The sequence below is a fragment of the Aspergillus nidulans genome, chromosome II (assembly GCF_000011425.1).
Source record: "Aspergillus nidulans FGSC A4 chromosome II".
NCBI lineage: Eukaryota > Fungi > Ascomycota > Eurotiomycetes > Eurotiales > Aspergillaceae > Aspergillus > Aspergillus nidulans.
The window spans coordinates 17,062-29,412 of record NC_066258.1 but is presented as its reverse complement, the minus strand read 5'-3'; the positions used below and the strand labels follow the sequence as shown (position 1 = coordinate 29,412).

The 12,351-nt window shown below is 51.5% G+C and overlaps 5 protein-coding genes across 5 annotated transcripts, besides 1 other annotated feature; 3 read left to right on the top strand and 2 right to left on the bottom strand.

Annotated features, from left to right (window-relative positions):
• Window positions 1–12,351: part of a sequence feature (contig 1.134 1..78670(1)) that runs on past both edges of the window.
• ANIA_07858 (uncharacterized protein) lies at window positions 819–1,980 on the bottom strand (the record flags this gene model as incomplete). Its single annotated transcript, XM_676035.1, has 2 exons — window positions 819–1,630; window positions 1,746–1,980. 2 exons carry the CDS (start codon window positions 1,978–1,980, stop codon window positions 819–821), a joined length of 1,047 nt encoding a protein of 348 aa, XP_681127.1.
• ANIA_07857 (uncharacterized protein) lies at window positions 3,052–3,987 on the top strand (the record flags this gene model as incomplete). Its single annotated transcript, XM_676034.1, has 1 exon — window positions 3,052–3,987. One exon carries the CDS (start codon window positions 3,052–3,054, stop codon window positions 3,985–3,987), a length of 936 nt encoding a protein of 311 aa, XP_681126.1.
• Window positions 5,481–7,282, top strand: ANIA_07856 (uncharacterized protein; the record flags this gene model as incomplete). Its single annotated transcript, XM_676033.1, has 3 exons — window positions 5,481–5,860; window positions 6,003–6,335; window positions 6,406–7,282. The coding sequence occupies 3 exons, from the start codon at window positions 5,481–5,483 to the stop codon at window positions 7,280–7,282; spliced, it is 1,590 nt and encodes a 529-aa protein (XP_681125.1).
• ANIA_07855 (uncharacterized protein) lies at window positions 7,772–10,454 on the top strand (the record flags this gene model as incomplete). The annotated part of the gene is made up of 8 exons (XM_676032.1): window positions 7,772–8,258; window positions 8,519–8,730; window positions 8,788–8,917; window positions 8,949–9,421; window positions 9,487–9,576; window positions 9,733–9,854; window positions 10,134–10,149; window positions 10,233–10,454. 8 exons carry the CDS (start codon window positions 7,772–7,774, stop codon window positions 10,452–10,454), a joined length of 1,752 nt encoding a protein of 583 aa, XP_681124.1.
• Window positions 11,445–12,214, bottom strand: ANIA_07854 (uncharacterized protein; the record flags this gene model as incomplete). The annotated part of the gene is made up of 2 exons (XM_676031.1): window positions 11,445–12,044; window positions 12,122–12,214. The coding sequence occupies 2 exons, from the start codon at window positions 12,212–12,214 to the stop codon at window positions 11,445–11,447; spliced, it is 693 nt and encodes a 230-aa protein (XP_681123.1).

Sequence of the window (12,351 nt, the reverse complement as noted above, 5' to 3'; positions counted from 1 at the left end):
CGTCTTGTCTTGTCTATGCACCTGTCTGATAGCCTGACTCTGTAGCCTGCCTGTTGTATCTACTCCGTTATTCCGGTCTGAATATATTCCTGAGCCTGCACCTTGACAGCGGTGGCCCGCAAACCGCACGGATTCCCCTATTAGAACCCGCAACCCGCGCGGACTGCCAATTTTGCAACACTCACTGCACTGCACTGCTGTGGGTTGCGGTGCAGGTTGACAACCCTACTTCCTCATGACAGCAATCCCTTTTTTCCTTTCTCCTTTCCAGCGATTCCTTCTTGTACGTCGGCACGTCTAGATAGGAAGATACATCTAAATACGTCCCATTACACCAACCCGTGGTTTAATAAGTCTAGCTTTCCCAACCCGCACCGCACTGCAGCCAGTGCGGGTTGACATCCCTAGTCACCGTGCATCCGCACCCCTGAATACCAGACTCCTTCATGCTTCCACAGCTCATCGTGTACACCTGGTGTACATGATGAAGGTCACATGATGTTTCCGTATCAATATGATTAGTTGCGTGGACATTTTCTTTGATACTATACATGTTGTGGAATATGCTCAGAGGAGAAAGGGCAGGAGGAAACTGCATCAACTACACCAACGTAGCCTACTAAGGATCGGATGCCATATGACGATTGACACCTATCTTGTTGACAATAGATTCCTTCATTGCTGCCTTTGTGTGTATTCCTCTCTCCCCCACTATATATATACAGAGGGTAGGAACCTTCTAGAAACAGGCGATGTCCGGTCAATCTACCAGAGATCACGTGGCCTCACATTTCCGTATCAATACACTTCACGAAACATCACAGCACAAATGCCAACCCTGCAATGCCAGCCACAGCCACAGCTGGAACAGCCGTCCTGACAGCACCTTGCATTGAATCCACCGTAGTAACCAACGGAGTCGGAGGCGCGTACCTCGTTACAGTGCTCGGAAACTCGCCAACAGCATCTGGAACACGAAGCTGCGGTCCAATTTCCAGAATCTCATCTGGTCCAGGATTCGGATTCAGCGGGGCGACGCACGCCATTTCCGTGTCGTGGTCGACGACAAGGTACATATGTTGGACGATGTTCAAGCCTAGCTCGCCGGTCAAGTTGTCACTGTTTTCTTCGTCCATGGGGTGGATGTCAAACGAGCACATATCGCTCGGGTCCGAGCTGAAGTCGGCGTCGGAGATGAACGCCGCCCAGGGCGTGGAGATAGTCGTGTTTCCAATGGCGAATGTGAGGATGTGGTTCTCCGTCCGTCGCGAGCAGGGGATCAGAGTCCGGCTATAGAAACTATCCCATTCAATCTCCAGATCCTGGTATAGCTGCATGATGACATCGCGCGGGACCGAGGTTACGGTGTTCCTCTTGTCCGCGGTGCGGACGCTAAAGGGGCCTTCGGGGAAGTCGTAGCTGAGTGGCGTGTCGCTTACAGAGGGGCCGTTTCCGAGCTGGACCTCGATTCCGCTGACGGGTAGGATCACCTGGGGCCCCAGTCCCGCGGGGCGCAGGCCCATGGGGAAACAGTGAAGGGGCCCGTGGTACTTGGCCGTGTTGATTCCGCCAAGTAGGATTCCTGCGTCGCTGGTCGCGGGCGTGTTCCACGCACTGAAAGAAGAGGAAACTATCAATCTTTGGCGCACAAGGCTTTTATACAGGGCACGCCACGCCAGTTCGTTCACTGCAATCGTCAGGGACTCCGCAGACGGTATGGTGGGGAGCTGGAAGAGAGGGCAGACCAGCTGAAAACTCATCGGCGAGAGGAACGAGCCGGAACCTGAGCCCCTCCGCCTGCTTTCTGTCAATCGTCAGGGTTTCCAAGCCCTCTTGATACCAATACATCTCACTCCCCCAAGCATCGGGTCCGTCTTCGAGCGACTTGTAGCTCGATGACCGCGAGGGGTCAAACGATCCAAATTGCAGGTTCTGTTGGCACTCCTCCGTGCACGGCGGCTGTGCTAGGACTGGGTACATGAGGGTCGAGGACACTGCGTTCACGTCAAACAGCATGCTCAGAGGTTGTGGCGGCGTCCCCACAGAGATGTTGATCCAGTAGCCACCTTGCTGGTTTTTGTTAGTTCGTCAGGACGCGGGGATCAGGAGGATACGTGCCTCGATGAATGCCGGTGCTAAGAGCACGGTGGGTGAGTCATGCTTCTCGAATGTGGTCGCGGTGGCTATAGCCAAGAGCGAGGACATCACCCAGAGATCCATGTTATGACTTATATACCGCATTATATATAGTAAGAATCTGAAAAGGTCTGAATATGGAAACAGGTACCCGGTAGGTATGTTCAACAAGTGCCAGGAGGGAACTGCCTTTATTATTTTCAAACTCAAGCGAGAAGGATGAAAACCCTTGTATCTGCAGACGACCTATCTGAACTCGATCCTTGGTGTCGACGCTGCAGACTATTGGTGCTTGGCTCGATGGACGAGCATGCTGAGAGCCAAAGCGTCGTGGCGCAGCCTCTCTTGGCTTAGGGAATGAGACTCTCAGAAGAGGCTCTTCGGCTCCCTTGTTCCATACTCATGGTCATTCAGGAGTAGCTCCCTACAATCCAGAGTGCGGGCCAACCGTGCGACAAACCCTGAGGTGTAATGCATATGGAGGCAGTATCTATACTGGATCTTGCTTGCGAGACCCAGGCGCCAAAGCCTCAGTTGCCGATTAGCAATCATGAGTGCCCCCCGGTTCTTCATCTAGCATATGGCTCGGTGACATATAACAGGCAAGGTATAAGGCCTTGAAACTCTGGAAGAGCCTTCTTGTTCCTTGAGACCTGCGATAAGGCTCTGACATCTGTGATTGCTTCAGCCCCTAAACTCAACTCATTGGCGCCCTCGTATTCGACTAGATTGTAAAAACATTGTTGGTGGGTTGGAGGCTCGGTACACTCCTTGGCAGGGCCTTGGCTGAGCATCTGATCGGGGTTGTCAAAGGCTGGAGAGGCTCTGCTTAGCATATATAAAAGGCCTCCAGGCTACAGATGCAGTGCGAGTTTGCTCGATTGCATAGAAGCCAACAAGGCAAACGGATTTGCCATGTTCTTCCTCCCACTTTTCCTCTCTTTCGCCGCGCGAACCCTCGCTCAATGCGAGACAGAATGCAACCCGCTCACCTCCCTCCTCTCCGACTGCTTCCTACCCCAACTACCAACAACCGAGAGCGGCACCGACGTGCCCCCAAGCAAATATCGCAACATCACTGGTCTAGAGTTCTACACAAAGCCCTACGTCCTCCCGGGCCCCCATACATCATTCCTCGAAACCGCCACGCAGGCCCGATGCTTCTGCATCGAGGGCGTGCACATCCTGCCTGAATGCAACAACTGTCTCTCGGGGTACCGGTTCTCGAATTCTTTGCCGATGTTGCAAGATGATAGGCGCGCAATGGATCGGTACAAATCGGATTGTACGGAGTGGGGGTATTTTGCGAATGAGACGCTGGCGTACCCGAGTACCACGCGCAGCGCGATGCCGTCGTCGGCGACGGGACCTGCTGATCCGGGTCCCGGGGATAAAGTGTCTAGTAGTTGCGCCTCCGTTTGCGGCGTTATCCGCGGACAGATTGACGACTGTGGTTTGACGCCGCTCGATATCGATGAGGATGATATTCCATGGGCCCGCGCTGACCCTGCATATTCGGGGAGTGTGCTGCTGAACCGGACGGCGGGCGAATGCATGTGCAGTTTGCCAGTGCTGCGGCGGCTGAGGGGGTGTTGGATATGTGTTGATGCTGAAAAAGAGCTCGGAGTGCCCGACCTTGTTCGCTATTATCGGGAGGAGTGTAATGAGCTTGGGTATTGGACTGATTCGGCGGTTGTTGAGCCCTCACGGGAGGAGCTTGAAGAAAGCGAGGAGTCCGGCGAGGGAGAGGAGGTTATAATGACGGATGGAGCTAAGACGGCCATGTACATTTCTACGGGCAAGGTGGCGCTTATTATGGGTTTACTGCTTGTGCTATCCGGATCATGTTAATGATGACTGTGCTAGTGCAGGGTGAATTGTTGCAATGAGCAAAGTTTGATCAAATGTATGAAGTATTATTGATTATTGTGTTCTCTAAAGCTATCGGTAGTGATATCATTTATAGTTCTGCGCCAGCCGATCTCCTAGGTCACGGGCATTGTCCGGGCATCGCGTCGTCTTTGGGATAGGGCAACAAAGTGCCCCCGGAAAGAAAAAGCCGACCTCGGCGCTATATAACTAAAAGGGATGATTCCTATTATAATCAGCAACAAGATCTTCCGCTCCTTTGAGCTGTTCTGTCTAGACTTGTTAAACCACGGGTTGGGGCGGGTTTTCAGGCCTAGCTGATCCGCCCACGCGGGTTTTGGGGTGGGTTACCTGAACAGTAAACCGCCCATGGGTTTAGCAACTAATTTAAGCCAACCTAAATAACCCAAAACAACCCAGTTATGTATATCATTATTTCAATAAGCAGTGCTCTACATAGCTTATAAAATACTGTATTTAAATACTGTATTATAAACTATCTAAGTAGGAAAATATAATCTAAATACAGTAATATATCTATTCAGATATCTTGGCAACCCATGGGTTCGATCTCATACTATGACTCCAGCAGCCAGAACTTGCGCCCAGTGCGACATTCCTCGCAACCGCCCCTGTCAGCTTTCCAATAAACGGGCTTCTTAGCTTCGCTCATTTTTGCGTGGCCTGCCACGTGTTGGGACTGCATCCAGGTCAATTTCGAGATGCTCTTACAGGGACGACGGGACACTCTCAGGGAATAATCGTTGCACTGCCGTATCAGGCTCAGGCAGTTGGGAGGTCTTCCTGCGCGCGGTTGATGTTGCGATGAAGCTGCTTTTCTGGCTAGGTTGGGAAAGTCATTAAGGCAAACCGCACCAGAAAAGCAACTGCCTGAGCGGTGCGACATCGATGCTCAGTGTGTGTGGGATGAAGAAGGAGGTTGTGGAACGGGTCCTGCGTGAATGTAACTTTCATTTGAGTGAAGATGAGAAGGAATGATTCTGGAACAGCATGGTACTACGATCAACACGAATCAGAACAGAATCCCCTACCCTGATAGACTCCCAGTTCTTGACTGCCAGTTCCTACCAATATCTGCCGCCTTTCATTCGCCTCATGTATATGAGGCTTATCGTCGTATTTGCGAGCGCCCTGACTCTGCTGGCTTATTCAAGAGGCTCGACTTCACCATCCCTATATATCATACCTACACTGGGGAAGACATCCATCTTTATCTGCGCGATGACTGCGTACCGATCCTGGCTCGGGCAATATTGTGCGAACCTGTCGACTGGGCCAAGACATGCATGCGCACATCCACCACGCATATACTAGACTTTGGGCGGGTAAACAAGTCTGTTGGCGCATGATCATCTCACTGGGTCAGGTCGCCGAATATCCTCGCTTCAGAGTCGATGGCCCCATCGCACAGCGTGGGAGGCAAACATGAACTCTTTTCTCCCCAGCCACCGATCATGAATGAGAACTGGGCTAAATGCTACGGACCAAGGTTCATCACCGATGAATCCGGCCGGACTCGGTTAATAACACGCATGTGTTCGACTCTAGGGGCTCCACCGGTCATGGTTGCAGAAATGACACCGACCACGAGCGCACCGAATTTTGTCGCTTGTATCATGAATGCTGGGTATCACGTTGAGCTCGCAACCGCAGGGTCTCCAGCAGGCCATGAAGAGCTTGTTGCATCGATGCCAAAAGCTCGAGGCATCACTTGCAACGTGATCTATGCCAACCCGAGAGCTATTTCGTGGCAAATCCCTCTCCTTCGCCGGCTTCAAGCAGAGGGGTATCCCATTGGAGGACTCTGCATTGGTGCCGGTGTCTTAAGCCCGAGGTCGCCAAAGAGTATATTGAGACGCTCGGGCTGAAGCACATTGCTTTCAAACCTTCGTCCGTGGACTCAATCCTTCATCAAGTTCTTGACATTGCGAAAATGAACCATTCAACTCCGGTTTTGCTCCATGGACGGGCGGAAGGGCCGGTGGCCATCATTCTTACGACGACCTACATGAGCCTCTCGTCAAGACTTATGGGTCTATCCGAAAGTATACCAACGTCGCACTGATCATCGGCAGTGGCTTCGGCGATGGTCAAGGTATGATGATATATCTGACTGGCGAATGTGCTGAGACCTGGGGCTACCCTCGAATGCCTGTGGATGAAGTCTTGCTTGGTAGTCGCATGATGGTTGCTAAAGAGGCCCACACGTCCAACGCTGTCAAGGCTTTGATTGCTCAAATGCAAGGGGTGACTGACGTAGAATGGCACAAAACATATTCAGGACCGGCTGGTGGTATGATCACCGTAAGGTCAGAAATGGGTGAACCGATCCACAAGATTGCGAACCGAGCCGTGATGCTCTGGGATTATTTTGGATAGATCTTTGTTCAATGTCAAGGACGGGGAGCAATATATGCAAATATTGAAGAAATGCCGCACCAAGATCATCTCTCGACTGAATAGCGATTACGCTAAGCCGTGGTTCGCAGTCAACAGTCTAGGAAGTACTGTCCAGCTGAAGGATATGACATACGCGGAGTGCCTGCAACGGGTTATTGCCTTGATGTATATGCACCCGCAAAAGCGATGGGTTCATGGATCCTATCGAGCGTTCTTTGTGGACTTGATGGATCGAATCCGGGAGCGGTTCAACGTGGTAGACGAGCACTGTCTGGACGGCTCCTTAAACCCGTCTGACTTTCCAGAGAAGCTCTTCACCGTCTGTCCTGCCATGATAACTGACATTCTCTACCCGGAAGATGTCGCCTTCTTCATGAGCCTGTTCAAGCGACGGGGCCAGAAGCCTGTCAACTTCATACCTGTACTTGATGCAAACTTCGAGACCTGGTTCAAGAAAGACTCTCTGTGGCAAATGAAGAAATTGGAATCTGTCATTGACCAGGACCCAGAGCGAGTCCGTATTATTCATGGTCCAGTGGTGGCTCGACTTTCGACCGCTGTCGACGAGTCTGCAGCCGATATTCTGAACAGGATTCATGATGAAATTGTGGACGCAATGAGACCCATAGTCTCGATTAGTTGCAATTTCGAGCTTGATGGAGAGAGTTCTCATCTAGACATTCCGGGCAGTGGCCTCTCGACTCGGTTGGACTTTGCTGACATATCGAGTCATGCAACAGAGCTGGGAATCCAAGTAGACTATCATTTCACGAAACCACTGCCCAATGGCGGGAGCCGTTTGCTTCTGGATGTACTTGGTATTGGTAGATCATTGGCTGAGCGCCTGCTTCAATGAGGAGACTGTATTTGTCGATCGCCAGCGACGACCAAATCGAGTGCTTGCTGCATTCCTCCTTCGTGCTGGGGACAGGGTGACTGTTCAGTGCCCGTCTGCCAGGAGCGGCTGTCTTTCTCTCTCTCTTTTCTCCAATATTCCAGGTCAGACAGACGCTCACTCTACCCTTTCACTTGCGTCTACCGATGGCAGCCTGATCCGCTTCGATCTTCGAGGACCTAAACACCTTACATCAGCCCTCAGCTTCGACCTTGAGCTATAGTGCGCAGGAGCCAGCGGACACTGCACGATACTACCCAGGATAGCGAGGCAAAGTTGAGACGATTCTATGCGTCTTGTTGGTCCGTCGATGCTGAAGAGCCGACTAAAGATTCGATTGGTGTAAAGCTCACCACGGGTCCCGTTGTACTCTCTTCCCAAGTTGTACTTAATTTTGTCTCTCTGATATCGAGGGCCAAAGGTCATTAGGTTCGTCCACATGTTCTCAACATGGCCTCCCTTGATGTTGGTATCATTGTTGCCTGGGAGGCGCTATTAAGGTCACTTCTAAGCCCGGGACTAGGGGGGGACCTTTCTCGCTTGTTGCACATCTCGAACACCTTTGAACCCGTCCCAGGTATGGAACCGCTTCGCGTTGGCGATCTACTGAAGACAACATTACGCATTACCGCGGTAACAATAAAGCCACTGGGAAAACTGGTCGAGGTTACCGTGGTGATTAAACGGGAAGAGGCATCCATCATGAAAATCACGTCTGAATTCCTCATACAAGGTCAATTTCCCCATCATCATCAGAGCTTCCCATCCTCAGAGGCCAATGAGTGGGCTCTACCTTTGGACTCCCCGAAAGCAGTGGTTTTACTACGAAGCAGACCGTGGTTCAAGCCAGATGCAAAGTGTCCAGAGCTTCTTGACAAGACTCTCCTATTCAGGATCACGTCTCAATCGAGCAAGATGTTCACTTTGAATACTAGTGGTGCGGTGTCCCTTGTCGTCAATGGGAGAGAGTCAGACTCTTGCATTGGAAATGTCTCATTTTCGCATGGATCGTGCTCCGGAAACCCAGTTATCGATTTCCTCCAGCGCCACGGCTCTCCATGGCGAAAAATACATCCTCTCGAGCATCCTGGATGGCATAATGTTGAGCCATAATTCCTTCAAGTGCCGGACTTTGGCCTAGAATATTCAGCTCTATCAACAGATCATAATCCGATCCACGTCTCCCCTTATTCGCAGGCTTTGCCGGCTTGTCGACAACGATTGTCCATGGGATGAATACGTCTGCCGTTGTTCGAAGTATGATTGAAGACCACTTGGCAAAAACGGGCTGCGCCAAGTTCTGCCGGTGGTCTACAACATTCGAGGATGTTGTTCGTGGTGGCGATCGCCTGCGCATCGAACTGCAGCACCAAGGGATGATTTCTGGAAATATGGCACTTGAGGTTCAGGTGTGGAATGAGCTACAAACCTAAAAGGTGCTCAGCGCAGCAGCTGAGGTGGAGCAGGCTCCGACAGCCTATCCATTCTGTGGGCAAGGCAGTCAGAAGAAGGAAATGGGTATGGCAATCTACGAAACTGATGGATCTGCCAAATCGGCGTGGCACAGAGGACACCGTTACCTGTTTGAGCTTTATGGTAAGAATGTCTGACATCGCCTTTTCTCTAGACCCGGCACTGATAAGTCCACAAGGATTCTCACTGCTGAACATTGTCCGCAACAATCCCAAAAGTCTCACAGTCTATTTCGGGACCACGAAAGGTCGTCAAATCCGAGCAAACTATCTTGCTCTCGCCCGCACTGAAGTCATCAATGGACGCGAAATCACAGTACCAGTCGTTGATGGTTTGAGTGAGTCATCAAGTTCGATCACCTTTGAGGAACCAAATGGACTCTTGTTCTCGACACAGTTTGCACAGCTGGCGATCAGTCTGATGAACATAGCCGAATCAAGTGCGCTCAAAGCCCGCGGTCTCTTCCAACAAGGTGCCGCGTTCGCGGGCCACTCGCTTGGCGAGTACAGCGCCTTGCTCGCCTGTGCTGACTTTATGAGTTTGGAGAACCTCCTTAGTGTCTTGCCTTTTGGCTTCTTCATATTCTTCCATTCTACCCCCACTGCACCGAGCAGACTAATCGACGCCGTGATAACACCCACCCTGAGCGCCTTGATGATAGCATGATTATACGCCACGAGCACCTGTGGTAGGCTCTCTTGAGGCACCAAGTCTCGAAGCGCCGCTGCCCCAGCATGGATGATACTCTCTGGACTGATGCCAGGGATTTTGAGCTCAAGAAGGTTAGCAACGAGTCATGAGGTGAATTGACTCTGCGCCACGGGGACAAAGATCGAGCCACCTAGCACTTGGAGAAATACTACCACGGCCGTACCCACGGCGACGTCGCTGAAGGGGAGAACTGCCTTGGCAGCTACCGTGCCTTGTTGAGAGCCTAGACCTACGCCAAACCCGTAGAGAAACTGGTAGCCCACCCACTTCGAAGTGGACGTGTGCAAGTCGAGGAGCAGACAGAGCCCCGCGCCTACAGACATGACGACCGCACTGGCTATAAAGAAGGGTGCGAAGTAGCCGACTTGGGCGACGAGCGCACCTGAGATGGCAATGGCCACGTTTTCTGACAGAATAAGCGGCAGGAGATCCACGCCCGCTGTAACAGCGTCGGTACCTTTAATCGCCTGAAACTGCAGCGGCGCGAGAAATAGTCAGCACTGGTGTTGCAAAGTAGGTATTCATACTAGGATTTGATATGGGCTGGCGTCGCAGGGGAATGACATACCAAAATCGGAACGAAGTAGATGAAAATAAAAAAGGATGCGCCTACGCAGAACTCAAATAGTGAGGCACATGCAATGGTCCGTTGCCGGGCGATAGAGACGGGCACAGTCGCATCCTCCCTCAAGTACAATTGCAGCGCGCAGAAACTGATTAGACTTAGGGCAAAGACGACAAAGAGGGCGATGTTGCGGCCATTCGACCAGGGGCAAGTTGTACCACCCCACGCAAGCGCGAGGAGGAGGCAGACAATGGACGGAACGAAGATGACGGTGCTGATGGGATCAAGGCTCCAGAATATCTTCCTCCAGGTCTTTTGGCTTTGCCGCTGTGGCTTCAGCCTGAGAAGCAGCAGACCGACGGCCGCTACGCCGCCCAGCAGTAGATTGATATAGAAACACCAGCACCAGGTCACCTTATCTGTGAAAGCGCCGCCAAGCCTATTGAAAGCAATTATTAGTCGAGAACTGTCTGCATTAGAGCAGGGGTGGAAGACTCACCAAAGGCCCAATGATGGACGCCAGTCCATAGACGCCCCCGATCAGACTAAAGTACAGGGAACGTTTATCCAATTCGACAACATGCGCGATCGTGACCAGCGCACCTGTGAATATACCTGCACTGCCCAACCCGGCTACAGCCCGTCCCACAATCAGCGCAGTAGATGTCGGCGCTACGCCGCAAACCAATGAACCGACCTCAAATATAAACAGCGCAATGAGAAAGACCCTCTTGATGTCAAAGTATGACTGCAGCAGTTCAGGTGTGGTGATTTGGGCGCAGGATGGAAGAGCGTTAGTAGTCCAGTAACGGATTAACCCTAAAATAGTGATACTACTTTCCGACTACGAGATAACAGGCTCGTCAGCCCAACACCCGTCTCAAAATTGCCCGATGAAAACCAATCCAGCATGAACACGGGAAATTCAGACATTCTGTGTCACAGATTGTGTCGAAGAGGGCAATCAAAGGTTCCCGTTCACCATTTATTTATCTAAAGTAGTAATGTCTACAATCAAACGTCTGAGGGATTTCCACATGATTTGCAAAACATGTCCTTGCAAAGGGTTAAGATCAGACGCCGGCGAGTAGTGTAACTAGCTCCAGTAACGTAAAGCCCCTGGCTGTTGTGGTAAGGCATCCAGACAAATGACGAGGGAGTGAAAGAGGACTAGAAGTCCCCAGCCCGACCAAGATAAATTCTGGTTGGCCTCTACTATGCGTGTTCAACAGCCGACGTTCACGAACGAAAATCAGGATTCGGGCAGATCACGCAAAAGGTGCAAGATCGTCTAACTAGTGTTGCGTTGACCTAGTCTATGGATGGTAATTCTAGCGTATTGGATGCGTATTTGAGCTCCAAGTTCCCCGAGTCTCACTCAGTGCGGATGATTGATTTGATTTCGTCTCGGACGCGCTCAAATTCTCGCTGGAGCTTGGCCTTGTGTGACCAGAAGGTGAAGTCGGATAGATCGCTGTTCTCCTCGAGCTGGAAATGATTTTCGTCTTCGTGAACCTTCGAAGTGAGATCCGTCGTGGATAGGTTGATGGACATGGCGGTGCCCACAGAAACAGGGTCCATAGATAGAAGCAAATCTCCAAAGTTTGGAGGGAGTGGAGCGGGTGAGTGTCGAGGACTGCTGAACGAGGAAGGGGGAGAAGAAGAACGACGAGGAGGCAGGTGGCGGCGGGAATGCTGAGACAACGATTCTATAGAGTAGAGGACGCGATGAAGCTCCCCAAAGACTAGGCTTGCGCGCGACAGCCGATCTTCGCCTTCCGCCGGCCTTGAGGCAGCTACAGTAACATGGCGAGCCAAGATGTCCATAGCGGCGAAGACTAGCAGGTAGCAGAGCTGATGATTTGTCTGCAGACAGGGACATTCGAGCACTGAGGATGCTACGTGGATAATTGGGTGGTTGACGTTCATCTCCTCTTGTGCTGGAATCGGGACATCCTCAAAGAGGGCATTGGCCTACAATTGACAAGGGCTGCTGTTCTGTGCCCTTGCCAGGACAGTCAATATTACCCGGGAACAACAACCGCCACTACCTGGTAGGCCATCACAGCATCAGTTACCGGTGAAAGATTTGAGACTTGAATCAGGTTGGTTATACACTCTGTCGATTGCAGGCCACGACTCATGGGAGTCAACTAGGTCCATTAGCATTGCGTCAGGTGTAGGTGGAGGCTGTAGGCCTAGTAAGAAGGGAAAGGAGAAGGAATTCGTGTCCAAATTATGGGGCATTCCCACTTCTGGAGGATTGAACAATTATGGTGAC